Genomic DNA, 19,074 nt, shown 5'->3' with positions numbered 1-19,074 from the left:
CCCTCACCCGTGGGTGCTGGCGGCTGGACACAGGGCCCAGGCTGGCCCCCTGTGACTTGCTTTCTGCCACCCCCAGATGTGGCAGAGGAGCCAGGCTGCCCCCTGTCCTGCGCGGTCAGCAAGAGGCGGCCCGAGTGTGAGGAATGCGGCGGCCTGGGCTCTCTGACGGGCAGGTGCGAGTGGAGACAGGGAGACAGCAAAGGTAGGCCCCGTGCAGAGCCGGGTGATCGGGAGGGTGATGACGGCTGGGTGGAAAGGACGTCTGTGTGGGCCCTGCCAGCCTCTGCGATGCTCTCCACCCCCACCCACTCGGAGTCTCTTCCCCAGCGCCTTGTCCCCTGCTGTGACTCCTGATGCCAGGAGAGGGTAGACATGAGTGCAGGGTGGCATGAGGACATTGGGGCTGTTTATCACCGTGGGATCACAGGTGCCTGAGGTTGGACTCGCTCTGGGCTTGGGAGGGTCTGGGCCAAAGTTGGGATGTGCATGTTTTCTTTTTATTTTATTCTAAATTTCTGTACATATATTTGTCCCTGAACTAGATGTGAATTGGCATCTGTGTCTCCATTTCTCTACCCATATACACATAAGTTACATGTACAGTTGTGAATATATTCATCCAATGCTTTTATTTTTTTTTAACTTTTTATTTTATGTTGGAGCATAGTTGATTAACAATGTTGTGTTAGTTTCAGGTGCACAGCATAGTGAGTCAGTTATACACATACACGTATCTATTCTTTTCCAAATTCTTTTCCCGATTAGGTTGTATGTAATATTGAGCAGAGTTCCCTGTGCTATACAGTAGGTCCTTGTTAGTTATCCATTTAAAATATAACAGAGTGTACATGTCAATCCCAAACTCCCTAACTATCCCTCCCCCTAACTTTCCCCCATTCACCCACTGCTTTTACTTTTTTTTATTTCTTATAAATTTATTTTATTTTATTTATTTATTTTTGGCTGCATTGGGTCTTCGTTGCTGCGCACGGGCTTTTCTCTAGTTGTGGCGAGCAGGGGCTACTCTTCGTTGTGGTATGCGGGCTTCTTACTGCGGTGGCTTCTCTTGTTGCGGAGCACGGGCTCTAGGCGCGCAGGCTTCAGTAGTTGTGGCACGTGGGCTCAGTAGTTGTGGCTCGTAGGCTCTAGAGCGTAGGCTCAGTAGTTACGGCGCATGGGCTTAGTTGCTCTGTGGCATGTGGGATCTTCCCAGACCAGGGCTCGAACCTGTGTCCCCTGCATTGGCAGGCGGATTCTTAACCACTGCGCCACCAGGGAAGCCCTCACCCACTGCTTTTAGACACATAGTTCGCAGACCCTTTCCAAAGATCCAAAAGGTGGATGGGTATAAGGTAGGTGTTACTATGCATCCAAAAGGTGGCTGAGTATAAGGTAGGTTACACTGTGCACATCATTCATAGTTGGCTTTAGTTCATAAAAACACAAACCTTAAAAAAAATTCAGAATATCCGAAACGATCTTCAGAGAAGCTCTACCTGGGAGATCTCAGCCCAGGGAGCGTGGCCCCAAGCAGGAGGGACCTGCACAGCCTTGGGCTTAGCCCGCTGCTGGCTCCAAGCCACGGCCACCGGTGTGAGGGTCCCGCTCATGGTACCGCCTTGAGAGGGTCCCAGCCTTGTCTGGTCTCTTCTGGCCTCCTTGTGTGAGCCCGGGCACAGCCCTGGGACTGCCCAGCTCCTCCAGCCCTCACTGCCCGGCCTGCCCTGTACACCCCGGACCCCCAAGCTCTCCTCAGGGATGGGCTCCACGTGTGGTTTTTCTCGGCTCAGGCCTCGGTTTGCTTCTCCTTGCGGGGGGCGGTGCAGGCTTGGCCTGGGAGGCCCTGGGGTGTGGCCCTCCCGACTCTGGCAGTCTGGCCAGGCCGGGTGCTCCCTCATGGTAGTAACTGCCTGCTGTGTGCCACAGGGATCACCAGGAACTTCTCCACCTGCTCCCCCAGCATCAAGACCTGCCCCGATGGACACTGTGACGCCGTGGAAAGCAGAGACGCCAACATCTGCCCCCAGGACTGCCTCCGTAAGCACCGAGCCTGCGCGTGTACCTGAGCAAGGGCAGGGCCTGGGAAGGGGGTGTAGGTAGCAAGCTGAAGGGGCTTGGACTCCCACCTGCACTTCAGCCAGGCCAGCCGACTTCCTGGGTTGCGTGTGCTGAGCCTTTTTCTAACGTTTCATCTGAACAAAGGGCTCTCCTCCCCCAAGACTAGCGCCTGCTGGCCTGACCCACCCTCTCCGGTGTTGCCCTGGCCGACTCACGGGGGTGCGGCGCCCTGTCCCCCATTCCGCTGGCTCCCGGCTGCCCCTGCTGCCCGTGCTCTGCTTCTGAAAAGTAACCATGTGTGGACCTCAGCAAGGGCCCTGGGCAGCCTGTGGGTTCCTCCTCTCGCCCGCTGTGGCCAGGGGACTGGTCTGGGGGCCTGTCGCGCTGAGACTCCTGCCTGGGTGACACAGACTTCTGAGCTCACTGCGCTCCCTGGGCCTGAGAGTGCTGACGTGAGGCGGGGAGGGGCCTCTCACGCTCCTGTCTGGGTGGTCTGGCTGGTCAGGTCCCCCCAAGGCTGAGTGGGCTGCTGAGTGGGTTGTGTCCATCATCAGGGGGCGGCAGCATCATTGGTGGGCACGAGCCTGGGGAGCGCCGGGGGATTAAAGCCGGCTTCGGTATCTGCAACTGCTTCCCGGAGGAGAAGAAGTGCTTCTGCGAGCCGGAAGACAGCCAGGGTGAGCTGGCTGGGGCCACGCGGGCAGGGATCCCCACACCTCCCTGAGCCCCAAGGAGCGAGGGAGGAAATTGCGGGAAGGCGCGGAAACCCAGGAGACCTTTTGCCTTCCCTCGGGGTCTTGGTTCCCCCATCTGTGCAGACAGGGAGCTGGGTCAGGGCCTCTAAGACTGCCTTCTGGCCTGAAGTTTGGTGTTGTTTTTGGGTTTTTTTTTGGCTGCGCCATGCAGCTTGCAGGATCTTAGTTCCCCAGCCAGGGATTTTTTTTTTTTCCTAACATCTTTATTGGAGTATAATTGCTTTACAATGGTGTGTTAATTTCTGCTTTATAACAAAGTGAATCAGCTATACGTATACATATATCCCCATATCTCCTCCCTCTTGCCGCTCCCTCCCACCTTCCCTATCCCACCCCTCTAGGTGGTCACAAAGCACTGAGCTGATCTCCCTGTGCTATGCGGCTGCTTCCCACCAGCTATCTATTTTACATGTGGTAGTGTATATATGTCAGTGCTACTCTCTCACTTCATCCCAGCTTACCCTTCCCCTTCCCCTTCCCCGTGCCCTCAAGTCCATTCTCTGCGTCTGTGTCTTTATTCCTCTCCTGCCCCTAGGTTCTTCAGAAACGTTTTTTTTTTTTTTTTTAGATTCCATATATATGTGTTAGCATACGGTATTTGTTTTTCTCTTTCTGACTTACTTCACTCCGTATGACAGACTCTGGGTCCATCCACCTCACTACAAATAACTCAATATCGTTTCTTTTTATGGCTGAGTAATATTCCGTGGTATATATGTCATATATATGGTATATATAGACGATGCCACATCGTCTTTATCCAGTCATCTGTCGATGGACACTTAGGTTGCTTCCATTTCCAGCCAGGGATTATTGAACCCGTGCCCTCGGCAGTGAAAGCACGGATCCCTAACCACTGAATCACCAGGGAACTCCCTGACCCATAGTTCTGTGGTAAAGGTTGGGCTGGAAAATTAGTTCTTTCACCAGATAACTCAGTGTCTGCTCGGACTGTCCCTGTGCAGGGCCTTTGCTGGGCCCATGGCATTGGCCAAATGGGTCCCCATCCTCCTAGCCAGAGCCTCTAGGTGCTTCTTCTGGGACAGTACGTGCCCCACTGAGCACATGCGGAGCTTTCCTGCCTGAGCCCAGGGATGCTTTTCTGGTATTTGGGTTGTTATTGCACAGCCCTAGGTCCTGGGCCACTTTTCTTTCCTCCTTCCTTTATACTGACTATAAAGAAAATACAAAAGACATCAGGAACACAGGGGAAGAGCTGCACTTCCCCACCAGCGCCCCTGGGCCTCTGGCTTCAGTGCAGCGTTCTAGGGTGGGTGGGTGCAGGTGTGCATGACCTCCACTGTGTGACCTTAGGCAGGCTGCTTATAAACTCTCATTCCTTCTGGAAAAGGGTGGTAACAGTCTCCAATAGCAAAAACGTACAGAACCGTACCTGCTGTGGGCTGCTTCTATTGGAGGGTTGGCAATTACTCTCAGACCTTCACACCAGCAGTGCTCTCCAGGATGCTCAAAGCTGGTCACAGCAGACACTTCCCGGCTGTCCTGGGCGTGGCGGGCTGGAGAGCTGCTCTGTACCAGCTCCTGTGGGTATCCGGGGTCCCCCTCCCGGGTTGTCATCTCTCACGGCCCACCCCCGCTGCCTGCAGACCCGCTGTGTGACGAGCTTTGCCGCACGGTGATCGCGGCAGCCGTGCTCTTCTCCTTCATCGTGTCCGTGCTGCTGTCCACCTTCTGCATCCACCGCTACCACAAGAACGCCCACAAGCCGCCCATCGCCTCAGCTGAGATGACCTTCCGCCGGCCCGCCCAGGCCTTTCCGGTCAGCTACTCCTCATCCGGTGCCCGCCGGCCCTCGCTGGACTCCGTGGAGAACCAGGTCTCTGTGGACACCTTCAAGATCCCGGTGAGGTTCCCCGTGTGGCCTCGGGGCTGGGGAGGCAGCCCCCCCTGGGGAGGGGAACCCTGCAGGTGGGGCCGGCCTCTGGTCTCGGGCAGCTGGGAGGGGAGGAGGGGACGGGTCACCTGGGGCTAATGCGTTCTCACCCACCGGGAGGACACTCTGAGCATTCCAGCAGCCCCCTGCCTTCACTGAGCGGCCTTCCAGGGAGGGGCGGAGAGCATGGAGCAGGGTGGAGAATGATGGGTGCTGATTTACGTGGTCTGAGATCTGGGCCATTAGGGTACGGGGAGGGTGGGCCGTGCTGAACCTGACCGGGAGCTATCCTGCAGATGCCCCAAGCGCTGGGAGGAGGAAGGCTTGGGGGAGGCGCTGAGGAGGACGGTGGATTTTATTCTCAGAGGGTGGGACCCCTGGGGGTGGGGCCCGTGTTCTGCCTTCATTTCCGCGGGCCGCTCTGTTGGGAGTCTGTGGGGTGGGAGCCCCGTGGTGAGGCACTGTCCCCACCCCGGCGAGAGAGGCTGGCAGGCGGGGGCTTGGTCGGGGTGGCAGCAGCAGAGAGGGGAGTCTGTCTCTGGCCCCGAGGGAGGGGGCGCTGAGGGGCCTCTAGGGCACCTGCGGGGGAGCCAGGCCCAGGCCTGTGACCGGCCGGCCGATGAAGAACGCCAGCCAGAGCCAGCAGGCTTCCCGAGCCCCTCCTGCATGGCAGGGCCTGGGCCTGCAGTCAGCGTGTGCGCCTCAGACACCACCCCGACCTGGCCAGGCCACTCCTCTGCCTGCCGTGCCCTTCAGCGTGCTTGCTGGGAGCACCCAGGTTGCTGGCAGCCGGGTGCTGGGCGGGGCTGAGGGAGGTGGCCAGAGCCGAGGGTGCGTGGGAACAGAAGTTCCACGCACGAGGCTAGGTAGGGAGCGTGTGCAGGAAGCTCGGCACCCGGGGGCCACAGTCCGCAGCCCAGGGTAGGAGGTAGCCAGGGTTCATAGGAGGTGCCACCCAAGGGGTGCTGGCCCCTCGGTGAGGGTGTGGGCCGTGAGGGCTGTTCCCCGATGTGGTGGCCACAGAGGCCTCCCTCCTGACTTCCCTAGTTCCCATCGCTCCGCAGGTGGGGTTCTCCAGCCCCGGCGGCATCTCAGCCTCCACAGCAGGCGCGTGGGCCGAGCCGTTTTGTCCCTTTAAATGCCCTGGCGGTTTGGGCTGAGGCGCACGGCGAGAGTGGTGCTGGTAGGTGCGTGCGCGGGGGGGACTCCTCCGCAAAAACCACCCTCGGCCCACGTTGCCTCCAGCCCAGAGCCCCGAGCAACTCAGAGCCGGGCCCGAGGCCCGGGGGCCCCACTGACCAGCTCCGAGTTCTCCGACGTGCTACGCAATCTTTTGGCCTTTGTTTTGTCTTATGTAAAGTGGGGGGAATGGTTTTTAACGTTTTTAAGAGGATCAAATCAGTGATATCCACCTTAGCACAGTCTCTGTGAGCAGTAAACTGTTATCCAGTGCAGTGTGGACACCAGGGCGATGGTGACCGTGTTGTCAACATTGACCCTGACTATGGGTTCTTGGGGAGCCTGAGATACCAGGATGCCCAGGAACAGGCTGGAAGGCACCCCTGGCCATGGTGCTGAGAGGAGGCTGCCTTGCTCCCAGATGTCAGAACACAAGGCTCTGTTCACTGGGGGGCATTGCGTCCCCAGTGGTGTCATCTCTGTGTGTTAGGCGAGCCTGGCAGGGCACAGCGTAAACAGCACCTGAAGCCACACCCACCCGCCATCCAAGTGCAGCGAGGCTTGGGGTAAAGGATGCCCAGTGCTGGCACAGGAAGGCAGGTTCCAGACTGGATTCAGCATCCCCAGAATTCAAGTACATGAGCCAGGCTGGGGGTCTGGGAAGGTGCCCCAGTGTGGTCTTGAGTGGGCATGGTATGTGGATGGGACTTCGGTGGGAAGGCAGGGGGGTGCAGGTTCAGAGTAATGACTGGGCCTATGGGAGGAGCAGGGTCTTCCACGCATTGGGGTGGAGGTTCCCAAGGAACATGGTGGTACCTTTCCAGGGGATGCCACACAGGGAAGGTGTCCTTGACATGCCCACCAGTAGCCACAGGTCCTGGGCTGGTAGGCAACTTGGGCCACTGGTGCCAGTTCGGTTCTCTTGGGAGTCCTGGGGGGGTCTCTGGAAAGGGCACCTGAAGATCTGGGCTGCTGGCCAGTCAGTGCCTTGTGGCCTGGTGTCCAAAGCGGAGACAGTGCTGAGCAGCTTGGGCCTGACTCCCAGGGAAGAGGCCATGCTCCCCTGTGAACACCTGTGGGTGCTGAGTAAGCCCTGAATCCCTCATTGGACAGACAAGGACACGGGCCTGGGGTGGCACAGGGCATCTTCAGTAGACAGGGGCCAGCAAGGGTACGGACATACGGAGTCCAGGCTGGTTTGTGGCAACACCTGCCTTCCCATGGGGGAGACACATCATGTCACGACACCTCAGGGCCTGACTGTGGGGTCCTGCCCTTGGACATGGTGACTATCATGGGCTGGTTCAGGTGACGGTCAGTTGTCTGCACACTGGAGCTTGTCCACCAGGTCTTGCCTTCTTCCTTTTCTCACCATCTTTCTTCCTTCTCTTCTTGTCTCCCTTCCTTCACACCCAACATAGGAGGATCCAAAGTGGGAATTCCCTCGGAAGAACTTGGTTCTTGGTAAAACTCTGGGAGAAGGAGAATTTGGAAAAGTGGTCAAGGCAACGGCCTTCCGGCTGAAAGGCAAAGCGGGGTACACGACTGTGGCTGTAAAGATGCTGAAAGGTATCTGTCCAGGCAGTACACAATGATGGTTCTGCCACGCATACCTGCGGGAGCCCCAAGGGGTGGATGAAGCCACGCGACAGCCAGGGTTCTGGCAGCTGGCCTGCTGCCTCCTGAAGAGGCCCCCCCCCGTTGCTCTTCCTGAGCGGCTGCAGTCTGGGAATCCCCACCGTGGATGACGTGGGCTGGCGTGGTCCCTGGAGAAGCAGGGTGAGGACGTTCCTCCCTTGGAAGGTTCTGGAGTGGTGCTACTTCTGTACCAGTGTTGGGTAAAGATCCGAGTTTAAATTAAAAGCCCTTTTGGTTTTGGACTGACAGCTCTCCCCAACCCAGTCTGCTCCATTCATTTCTCTCAGCCAAGCATCCACCAGAGTCCTGGTGAAGAGACCACCTGTAAGGACCAGTCCCTGCCCCCTAGGGCCCTGCCTTGCCCAGTCCCCACTGGTCCTCAGCGGGTCTGCCCCGCCCCAGTCTTGCCACAAGCTAGGCATCCTCACTGGTGTTTCTCAGCAGAGACTGGGTAGATGGCCCTCTGCCACAGCTGGGCTCTGGCCCAAGTGGACCGACGGAGAGCCCAGCGGCCGTGCAGTGGACACAGTCGACTGATGCACACATGGGTTCAACAGTCAGGGGGCCATGCAGTGCAGAGTGCTTCTGGATACTTGCCCAGGCCCTCAGACTGGGGTCGCCCCTTGCCCATGAGACCCCAGGCCCTAAGGGGCACAGTGAGACTGGCCCTGGGTCACCCACATGTGATCCAGAGAGTCCCAGTGCCCCACCTCCCAGCTGTCCTCTCATCTCCAGACAAGTCTGCAGCCAGAGGAGGTGACCTGCAGCCAGGTCCCACTGGGCTGTGGGACCACTGACCCAGGAGGACTGTGTAGCCACAGATTTTGTCTCAGAATACCTCCACACCCAAGCTTCTGGTGGGAGCCCGAGCACGCTCCGTCCACCCTTGGGACACTCGTGCTCAGCGTGGCTGGAGGACTTCTGTGATGTCTGGTGGTCTTCACCTTTCTGCAGGGCCTCACCCGCCACTGTTGAGTGCTTGGTCAGCAGGTGTTTGGGGACAACAGGGAGTCCCTTTACCTTCCCAGAAGGGTTAACGAGGGGGTCTCTGAGCACCACTGTCTTTGAGAGATGGTGATTGCAGGGAAATAATGCCATTTGTGCGCACAGCCCAGCCCTGGGAGGCTTTCCATGGAAAGATCCGCTCACATGGACGCGTGCTTCTCGGGTTCTTACTCCCCGGAGGCACACGAGGCTGCTGTTGACCCTCCCACAGGCTGAGAGTAGCCCCAAGCAGTGGGATCCTTGCAGGCCTCCTCTGAACCTGGGTAGGATGTCTCTGAAGGGGATAATGGGTCTGTGCAGACCGCCTCCACCTCGGTATGGGTGCCGTGACCCAGCAGGGCTGCAGAAGGGGCTAACAGAAGGGACCGCTTTGCAACCTGCTGTGTTTACGTGCATTTCAGAGAACGCCTCGGCGAGCGAGCTGCGGGACCTGCTGTCAGAGTTCAACCTCCTGACGCAGGTCAGCCACCCGCAAGTCATCAAGCTATACGGGGCCTGCAGCCAGGACGGTAAGGCCAGCCAGGGACGAGCAGCGGCCAGGCGCAGGCCAGGGGGCTCTGGGCAGCCCCATTCTGCCTCCTTCCCCTTCCCCATCCTTTCCTCCTTGGGCCCCTGTTCTCTTTCCTCCCGGAAGCAGGGTCTCCAGCTCTGGCTCCTGCCTGGAGCTTGCGTGCCAGTGAGAGGGCCGGAAAGGGTGCAGCAGGAGTGCTTGTGTGAGGGCTTCCCCGCGGTGTGCTCCCTGGGCCTCCCAGTGCTGCCATGAGGTCTCCGGGGACATCCTGGTTGTCAGCACCCTGCTCCAGGCAGAGCCCCCAAGGCAGGGAGCTCCAGAAACGAGCAGTACCTCCTGGGCACGGGGAACCAGACATGCCATAACCTCCGGGTGACCCCAACCCCAGCCCTGCGTGGCAAAGGCATTGTCACCGTCTCTCACATAAAAGCATCCTGCTCTGCTGGTATTCCAAACCTGCTGTGCCACCCAAGGGACCTCCCACTGTGTGTGCGTGTGTGTGTTTGGGGTGCGAGGGAGACGGGGCTGACAGGGAGAGGGCAGCAGGGACACTGGTCAGCGCCAGCAGAACTCAGGGCTGGGCCTCGGGCAGGACTGCAGCCCAGAGCTGCTGAGAGCAGGCAGGAGCAGGGAGCAGGTGGCCACGGGCAGATCCAGACTCTGTCTCTGTCAGCCGTCCCCAGGCCATGCTGTGGCAGGACCGAGGATGCAGAAAGGCCTGACATCCTAGCACCAGGGGATGCCTCCCAGGACAGTCCTGAATGCGGTGACTGCTTGCCTGGGGCACCCAGGGAAGAGGTCACACTCGACCACCCAGGCAGCTGGCTTTGGCATGGCCCCCGCAAGGCGGAGAGCCAGCGATGTGCGAGTGAGCTGGGGCTTAAGTCCTCAGGCTGCCAGAACGCAGGTACTTGCCCCCCAGAGCAGGGCTGGGTCTGTCTGCCCAGGTGCAGAGCCTGCCCAGGGGCCCTGCGGCCTGCCGCATGCTCTGGGAAGCAATTGCCCAGAGCTGGCCTGACTTCCGCCTGCCCGGGGCCCCGCAGGCAGCCAGCCCACAGCCCCCTCTGCCCCCAGGGCCGCTGCTCCTCATCGTGGAGTATGCCAAGTACGGCTCCCTGCGGGGCTTTCTCCGAGAGAGCCGCAAGGCGGGGCCCGGCTACGTGGGCAGCAGAGACAGCCGCAACTCCAGCTACCTGGACAACCCGGAGGAGCGGGCCCTGACCATGGGCGACCTCATCTCCTTCGCCTGGCAGATCTCGCGGGGGATGCAGTACCTGGCCGAGATGAAGGTGTGTGCCGCCCCAGCCCTGCCCTCCCCTCCGCCTGCCATGGGCCTGGGTTTCAGGGGTCCCTGCCGTTGTCTTCCTTGCAGCTCGTCCATCGGGACTTGGCAGCCAGAAACGTCCTAGTAGCCGAGGGGCGCAGGATGAAGATCTCGGATTTTGGTCTGTCCCGAGATGTTTATGAAGAGGATTCCTACGTGAAGAGGAGCAAGGTACCAGGTCCTGGGGTGTGCCGGCCTGGGGCTCCCGGGCTGGGTGTGGGCAACTGTCAGGGTACCCACAGGGTAGGGGCAAGATTTTTATCTGGAGAAGATAAAGCAGATTTTTAGAGTATAAATTTCCAGCCCTCATCCCCAAACCCTTCCCTAGTCCTGGGTCCCCAGAGACCCAGCTCAGGACTCAGCCCCAAGTCTGTTCCTTCTCTTCCTCAGGGCCACACGTGGTCTTGCAGAGCTGCCCGCTGGGTAGTGGGGACCCTGCAGCTTCTCTCACTTTTGATCACTATCCTTTTTGAAGGTCACGTAACACTGCAGAAATAACAACCTTCTTCTCTGCAGTTGTTCCTCTTGATTCTACAGAGCGAAAGTCACTGTTTCCTTTAGTCCTTTGCTTAGAGGAGAGAAATGAAATAAACCCGAGCTTGCTATTCATTCCTTGCAGAAGGGAATGAATCGCTTTTCAGGTGGGGATTCTCCTGGGACGAGAGCCTGGGAACCCCTGCCTAAGAGAGTTTGGAAGATGCACCAGGAGGCCCTGGAGACAGGGTCTGGAGTCACAATGTAGGGATTTCAGAAGCTTTTTCCGAGTCACTGAAACAGGTGGTCAGGGGCCCTTCTCGGGAAATCTGGTTCCCTGGCGTGGTCCAGTTCTCTGTGGCATTGGTCTTGACCCTCTTAGTTCTGTTGCCTTCTCAGCCCCTCTCCTGCAGCCTCCCTGTGACAGACTGGACAGGGCCAGCTCACAGGTACCTTCAAGACACACAGCTAACCTGGCATTTCAGAACATATGCTGCTCAAAAAGAAAAACACAAAAAGTGACGGCATACACTTCAGCTTTGCTCTGAGGGTCAGGAGAAGACCTGGTGTTGCCAGGGGCTGTGAGGGTGATGTTTCATTTCTTCTGGGGTGTCCGTTGTGACAACGCATCTCAGAAGTGCTGAAGGGGAAGTGGAGAGGGGCTGCTCCCTGCCCTGTGGAGGGCGGTGGACAGAGCTTTCCTGTTGACACATAGGTCCTCAGGAAAGCCCCATGTCACGAAGCAAGAAGCACAATGTGGCCAAGCACGTCCCCCAAGAGCACAGGCTGTAGGCAGCGTTGTTAGGGACACACACCCCCGAAACAGTCACACTTCATTAAGGACATAAATCCTAAAGTAAAATTTTTTTTTTAATTTATTTATTTATTTTTGGCTGCGTTGGGTTTTCGTTGCTGTGTGCGGGCTTTCTCTAGTTGCGGCGAGCAGGGACTATTCTTCGTTGCGGTCCGTGGGCTTCTCACTGCGGTGGCTTCTCTTTTTGTGGAGCATGGGCTCTAGGTGTGTGCGCTCAGTAGTTGTGGCTCGCGGGCTCTAGAGCGCAAGCTCAGTAGTTGTGGCGCACAGGCTTCATTGCACCGCGGCATGTGGGATCTTCCCGGACCAGGCTCAAACCCATGTCCCCTGCATTGGCAGGCGGATTCCTAACCAATGTGCCACCAGGGAAGCCCAAGAATACTTTTTTAAAAAGGAATTATAGTAAACGTTGCATTGAAGTCTAATGCATGCCTTTTTTTTAAAAAAATTGATTTCTGCCTTAAGGCTGACCTATTTGTACTGAAAAGCTATTTCTTGAGTTGCATTAGAAAGGATTTGTTAGGTCTGACCCCAGCACCTCTGTGGTAGGGGGCACTCTTTCAGAGGATGCTAAAAGGGCCCTGGGATAAAATAAGAGGTAAAAAACAGCCCGAAGGCACACACACAGATTTCTTCCCTCAGAGCTTCTCAGAAGAGCCTTTAGTGTGTTTGTTTCCATCCGAAGTCCCCAAGATGGAAAATGCTGGATGTCAGTTTCCCAAACTCGTTCACCCTCAGAAATCAAGGGAGACCTCGCTGCGTGGTGTTCCTGGCCCACCCACTGGGCAGCAGCAGCCAGGGAAGTGGCCATAGGGGGACCTGTCTTGTGCTCGATATCAATTTCTTGGGTTTCTTCTCAACAGGGATGCGGTGCGTGACAGGCACACGTTGCGTAGATGTGGGCAGGCCAGCTGACTCCCTCTGGTGTCTCAGCCAAGCTTGGGAGGGCCAGGCTGGGGCTCCGGCCCCTGCGAAGCGCCAGTCCTGTACCCAGGAACACTCTGGTGTCATTACTCAGCATCCCCTCAGAGCTGGAAGAGCCTGGGACGTGGCTCCCCCTTCCCCCTGCCCCCCCCCCCCGCCAGTTCCCAGGATGTCAGAGCTACGTTAATGCCTTTCTTTCACACCCTCTTTAGGGTCGGATCCCAGTCAAGTGGATGGCCATTGAGTCCCTCTTCGATCACATCTACACCACCCAGAGTGACGTGTGAGTGGGTGTTGCCTTCCCGGGGAGGGGGGAGGTTACACGTGTGTAGGGCCATGCCACCTGTCTCAGCAGCTCCACTGGGGAACAGTGCTGGCCCTGAGTGCCTGTCAGCTCATGCCAGCCATCCACAGTGAACCCTCCAAGCTGCCGGGGCTTTGTGTATTCACTCGGCAATTGGCGAGGGCCCAGGCAGTAGTTCTGAAAGCTACTACTTTCAGAGTGTAAGGGTGGAGTGTAAGGGTGTGAGCCATGGCTGCAGACCCCCTCGCCTCCCTCCCTCTCCCCTCCCCTCTCCTCTCTGGGTGTCTCTGACACACAGGCTCAGCCAAACACTTCCCCTCCTGTGGGCCTGAGCACAGGCTGGGCTCAAGCAGGTCCCTGGGGACTGGTCCCCGCCCACAGGCAGGGGTGGCCTTGAGTGAGTTTCTAGGCAGGTGCCCCAAACTACTCCAAGATGGGAACCAAAACTAAGTCTTCCAGGTCCAATTACATTTTTGATAGTTTTCAAAAATACAACAGACTTGTTTCCAAGTGTTCTGCTCTGAACAGGCTTGCATATTTTGAACAATGTGGGCTGTGAAAAGGCAGTTCTTAGACAGTTTTAACAACTGTGTTCTGATTACAAAGTTGACCGTAAGACAATTGGAAATGCAGGGGAAAGCAAAATGAAGAGACTAAAAGCCACTAGGATCCCACCACCCCTAAATAACTACTGCTGGCCCTCGCAGGCATGGCCTAGAGTTTTCTGTGGCGTGCAGGGATATGCTTTTTGTGACTGTAAGTGGGCTCGTGTGATAATGCTGTTTTGTGATATGATTTTGTCCCCCCTTCACAGTAAATTTTCTCTCACAATTAAGTATGTTTTCTATAGCAGTGCTTTTTTTTCTTCTAAGATCTTACGAAAATTTGCAAGCACACAGAAAAGGTGAAGGAACTGTGCAGGGAGCCCTCTGCCCTGTGGCCTAGGTCCCGCCTACGTTTTGATGTGCTTGCTTGGCTGCCCTGTGCCATCTCTGATGCTTCAGAGCATCACCTCAGGGGCCAGCCGTGTGCCCTTTCGGGTGAGGGGGCTGAGCTTGGGCAGCGGCTTGGCAGGGCTGGGGGCAGGGCAGGCAGATGGCTCATCCCCGCCTCTATTCCCCATCCCATCTTTTGGGTCAGCACAGGCTGAAGCTGTGAGCACTTGGGCCGCTCTCTGTACTGGGGACTCGGGGTCAGACACTGCTGGGGGGATGAGTGTCTGGTGCACAGAGGGCACTGCAGACCCAGTACAACCACTCATTGGTCCTCTTGCTCCCTGCAGGTGGTCCTTCGGTGTCCTGCTGTGGGAGATTGTGACCCTGGGGGGCAACCCCTACCCTGGGATTCCTCCAGAGCGGCTCTTCAACCTTCTGAAGACAGGCTACCGGATGGAGAGGCCAGACAACTGCAGCGAGGAGATGTGAGCAGGCTTTGCTCTGGCCCAGCCTTCCTCAGACACAGACACACTGGACTTTGGCGGGGATGAGACACGTGCACTCATTCTTTCCCGCTCCTGGGCAGCCCTGGGTGCCAGCCCAGGGCGAGCTGGGTGGCGGGTAGTGACAGGCAGGGCATGATGGGGCAGAAGTCAGAGAACCACCCTTGGGTGTGACGGCAGATGCTGGGGACCCTTGACTCCACTGGGGGCTGGGTCGGCCTCCTGGAGGGACTTACAGGGAAGAGGGGGAGCAGGACCTGGGGAAAGTTGGTGGATGGATGAGAGGGTGCTTCAGACTGAGGGAGCAGCTTGAGCCAAAGGCCAGAGACCTGTCCCAGGATGCTTGGGGAGGGGTGGGCAATTCAGAATGGCCCCAAGGGCGCATATAGGGGAGTACACAGGTGGAGGCACAAAGGCAGGCAAGGAGTGGGCAGGGGGAGCCTGGACTTTAGCCCTAGCGCACCAGAATCTTCTCATCTGATGGTGGTTCCATCAGATGATTCTCAGAGGACAGGTTGAGAACACATGAGAAGGGGTCATCCCCAGGCAGAGGGACACTGGTCCATTCATTCTACAAAGTCTGTCGTGCGCCTGCCACGTGCTTGGCTCAAGGCTAGATGGGGGAGTGCAAGGGTGAGTAGGTGCCACCTCCCTGGACGGCCTGGGCTGACAGGCAGGGGCCCAGCGCACACCCACATGGTAGCTCTGGAAGCCCTGCAGCCGTGCCAGGACCCCAGGGGAGGGAGGAAGGTACAGGTCAGAGTGTGATTGACAGGTGTTTGTGTTTAATGACCAACATTTCTGCCTTAGCCATCATAGCGGACACAGCTGAACCACAGCGCCAGACGCTGTGAGCCCCTGCTGACCCCTCAAGCTCTGACCCACCTCAGGGAAGGATGTCAGTGACACAAAAGCAGCTTTGAGGTTCGGGAGCAGAGCCCCCGGGACCCAGGGCACTATACTGAGTTTGGTGGCTATGACCGGGCAGTCCTTGCTGGATTGTCACCGCCCACCTGTGTGTCCCATCAGGTACAGTCTGATGCTGCAGTGCTGGAAGGAGGAGCCAGACAAGAGACCAGTGTTTGCCGACATCAGCAAAGACCTGGATAAGATGATGGTTAAGAGCAGAGTGAGTACCTGGTGCCCATTCCAGGTGCCAGCTTCCCGCGGGCCTCCCGCCGGCCTGTGGAGTTCCCAGCGCGGAACGCAGAGCGAGGCTGCCTGGAGGGAGTTGGTCGTGCTGCCCCCAGGGGGAGCCAGCGACTGAACCCTTGTCCTTAATCCAGCCCTTTTGGGCTTGTTTTAAATCAGGAAGAAACCAAGATTTTTACCTTGACCCTTAGGAAGAGCCCTCCACGGTGGGAGGAAAATATTCCAAAGCCAAACAGAATCATTTTCAATAACAGAACATGAGGAAGTAGAGTTGAAATGACTGTGTCCTAAATTCATATGCTGTCAGGGGCCCGGCTGGGGGTGGGAAGTGACTAGAGAGCAGCGGAGACTGTGACAGACAGGAGCCTACCAGCTGCCCCTGAAAGGCCCCTCACTGTGGACACCTGTAACCTGTAAGAACATGAGTGCCGGCATGTGTCCTGGGAGCCCTCTGAAAGACCCCTCACTGTGGACACTTGTAACCTGTAGGAACATGAGTGCCGGCATGCCGGGTCTTCTGAATTTTAAGGGATATTTATGTTGTTTCCCAGTTTTTAATAGCAACTCATTTAAATTTCCAAAACCTCTGTGTGGGCCAAACAGTCGTATCCATGTGCCTCCAAGTTTACAACTCCAGGTGACTGAGGAAGTCAACAAAGTTTCCACTAATATTGATTAAGCAATTGCTGACTCCCATGTTCTGTGTTAGATGCTGGGCATGCAAGTAAACAAAACAGGCACAGACCTTGCCGTCGTGGTTTTGTCCTTCCATTGACACATTTACTAAAAGTTATTTCTTCAGCAAGATGCATGGACTCGGCCGCTTGTAATAAAACTCAGCATCAGAGCATCAGTGTACCGTTTGGGTGAACCCTGTGAGTGAGTGCAGGGTTGTCCTAAACAAAGGCGATAGCTGATGCCAAAAGATGGCCTTCCTAGAGCAGTGCTGAGAACTAGCCAGCAAAACGCTGGAACCATTCTTTACACGTTTAACCAGGGAAGTGGAAATAGCAGGTATTCAAGAGTCGTCATGCTTGGGAGCTGAAGCCTATCTATAGCAGTGTCCTCTGCAAAACCCACATCAGTGCCTCAGATTTCTGAGTCCTGACATGATGTTCGAGATGCTTGGAGGGAAGCCGGAGAGTGCTTCTTGGCATTCCTGCAATGAGTCATGGGGCTGCAGTGAGCCCTCCCAGAGCCTTGGGTTTTGTAAACAGGCCGATTCTCCAGTGCTGGGCCTGGTGCCCCCAGTGCTGCAGAGAGAGAACTAGGACAGTGAGGGAGCACATTTGTGCCCCCAAGGAGGTGATTTTCTAAGGGGGAGCGATGAGGACCACGGAGCAGGGCCAGGCGAGGCAGGGGCTGGAGGAGCTCAGTGCTGGCACCCTGGCGAGGGGCTCAGGTCTCACAAGAGGCCAGTAGGCATGGGGTGGGACTCTGCCAGGGCTTCTGCTCTTGGGCAGGGAGTGGCGGGCGTGTCCAGTAGTGGCCTGCGCCAGGGGTGACCAGCCGTCTCTCCCTTCCAGGACTACTTGGACCTGGCCGCGTCCACCCCATCCGATTCCCTGCTGTACGACGACGGCCTGTCGGAGGAGGAGATGCCCCTGGTGGACTGTAATAACGCTCCCCTCCCTCGAACCCTCCCCTCCACGTGGATTGAAAACAAACTCTATGGTAGAATTTCACATGCATTTACTAGATTCTAGCCACGTTGTTCCTCTCTGCACTGTCCTTACTCTCTGTAATGCTTTTTAAGAGTGTTTCTGGTCTGAATGAAGCCAAAGTCTGCTCTGAACCTTTTTGTTTGTAAATGTCTGACTTCGCATCCGTTTACATTCAGGCATTTTTACTATTCTGTTTTTTTAAAAGGATGTGAAAATATGTGTAATTACCACACTGCCCAGCAACTTAGGACGATAGAGAAGAAAGAGAGCAGGGCAGAACTCTCAGGGGATATTGAGAAAATGATGACTAAGTCATTTCCTGGGTGGGTATCAAGTCATAGTACTTCTAATTTAACTACTGGGATAAATTTACCTGATCTGGGGAGGCATTTAATTTAGAAAGGAGGAGCCAGCACCACTCTGCCTGCACTAAGAGCGCAGCCAGTGGCCGCTCCCCCAGACCCCTCCTGGGTGGAAGGCAGCTCTTGGAGGCCACCTGGTGCTGGGGACCACCATGGCGGGGGGAGGGGAATGGGGGGACACACGCAGACTGCTGTTTTCACATCCTTTGCGTTACAAACTGTCATGACAGTTGTCACTTATGAAGTCAGTGCAAAAAGCTGGAGCAAAATGCTTTTTGAAAGAACGTAGTCTGTGGTGCTGTGGTCTTGCAATGGACAGTAAATACGGTTCTTGCCAAAACTCCTTCTTTTGTCTTCGATTCAGTACTTGAAATTTTTTCCTGTTTCCTAACTTCATCATGGATTGTTTTGAAATCTTGGAGTTTCAAGCATTTTTCTGCCGAGATTGTTCCTTTTGCATGCCTCCTGGGTCACTGATTCCTTGCTGGCTAGTGCTACTTGCCATTTGTCCTGTCGACGCTGTGGGGCTCGCCTGCGTGCACCCTTGGTTTGGAAGATCCTCTCCTCCGTGGTAGGCTGGGATGGAAGACAAGCAGGCTCCTTTACATTAGAGAACTTTTTATAGAAAGTTTCCTGCTGCAGTAAGCCATGTAGTACAGCAAGGTGCTGATGCTTTATGCTGCCTTAGAGAAAGAGTTAAACAGGTCAACAAATATTTATCAGATTTGAGAGTCTGAAGCTTACAAAAGTCCAAATTGGTAGTTTCTGGTAAGCTGCAGTTACCAGAGAGCACGTGATGTTTCCCCCCAAATGTTACCCATGTTTTGGAAACCTGGAGCACGAAACTCTGAAGGCAGTTGGCCCAGAAACCAGAAGTTTGGTTTGAACCTCAAAGGGAGTTTTGCCAAGGCCTTACTGTCTGCACATGAAGTTTGGGTTCTTCAGTGCAGAACAAATGATCTGTTTTCATTTTTAGGCATGTCAGACCCGAACTGGCCTGAAGAGAGTCCTGTACCACTCACGAGAGCCGATGGCACCAACACTGGGTGTCCAAGATATGCAAATGATAGTGTATATGCTAACTGGATGGTTTCACCCTCCGCGGCACAATTAATGGACACGTTTGATAGTTAACAGTTCTTTGTGAAAGGTAATGGACTCACAGGGGAAGAAACATACCGAGAACAGAAAGTCTGCTGGCCCCTCCTTGCACATTTCACACTGGCTGGTGGTTTTCCCTCCCAGCAGACGTAGCGCTCTGGACGAGTGTTCTGAGTCCAGCATGTAGGTGTCCCTTCGTCTTCAGTCCATGGCAGCACCCAGCGCTGGTCTGGGTTCAGCAGTGAGCACCACATACTCCGTGCTGGGTCCCTCACGCACTATCCAAACTGTTTGATTTTTCCAGTTGCCGCCAAACGAGGCCACACGATTTAAACATGAAGCACACACACCAAAAAGGCAGCAGGAAAAAAAAACTGGCTCAGACGACCTGTCCTTGTTCAGAATGAGAGCCCGGCCAGGCCTCATAGGGTTGTCAAAGCCCAGCCAGGGCTGGAGAGGGAGAGGGGACCTCGGGAC

The 19,074-nt window shown here is 56.2% G+C and overlaps 1 protein-coding gene across 1 annotated transcript in view; it reads left to right on the top strand.

Annotated features, from left to right (window-relative positions):
- RET (ret proto-oncogene) overlaps positions 1-18,630 on the top strand; it is a 36,429-nt gene extending 17,799 nt beyond the window's left edge. Inside the window, exons 11-23 of the mRNA XM_061190358.1 lie at positions 77-202; positions 1,927-2,037; positions 2,613-2,735; positions 4,421-4,677; positions 7,308-7,455; positions 8,931-9,038; positions 10,115-10,329; positions 10,413-10,535; positions 12,789-12,859; positions 14,163-14,300; positions 15,348-15,447; positions 16,997-17,144; positions 18,473-18,630. Of these exons, the coding sequence (XP_061046341.1) occupies positions 77-202; positions 1,927-2,037; positions 2,613-2,735; positions 4,421-4,677; positions 7,308-7,455; positions 8,931-9,038; positions 10,115-10,329; positions 10,413-10,535; positions 12,789-12,859; positions 14,163-14,300; positions 15,348-15,447; positions 16,997-17,144; positions 18,473-18,630 (1,826 nt within the window). The remainder of the gene's footprint in view (positions 1-76; positions 203-1,926; positions 2,038-2,612; positions 2,736-4,420; positions 4,678-7,307; positions 7,456-8,930; positions 9,039-10,114; positions 10,330-10,412; positions 10,536-12,788; positions 12,860-14,162; positions 14,301-15,347; positions 15,448-16,996; positions 17,145-18,472) is intronic.
- Positions 18,631-19,074: the final 444 nt, after the last annotated feature.

Source organism: Eubalaena glacialis, chromosome 1 (genome assembly GCF_028564815.1).
Source record: "Eubalaena glacialis isolate mEubGla1 chromosome 1, mEubGla1.1.hap2.+ XY, whole genome shotgun sequence".
Taxonomy (NCBI): Eukaryota; Metazoa; Chordata; class Mammalia; order Artiodactyla; family Balaenidae; genus Eubalaena; species Eubalaena glacialis.
This window is presented reverse-complemented; position numbering and strand designations above follow the sequence as displayed.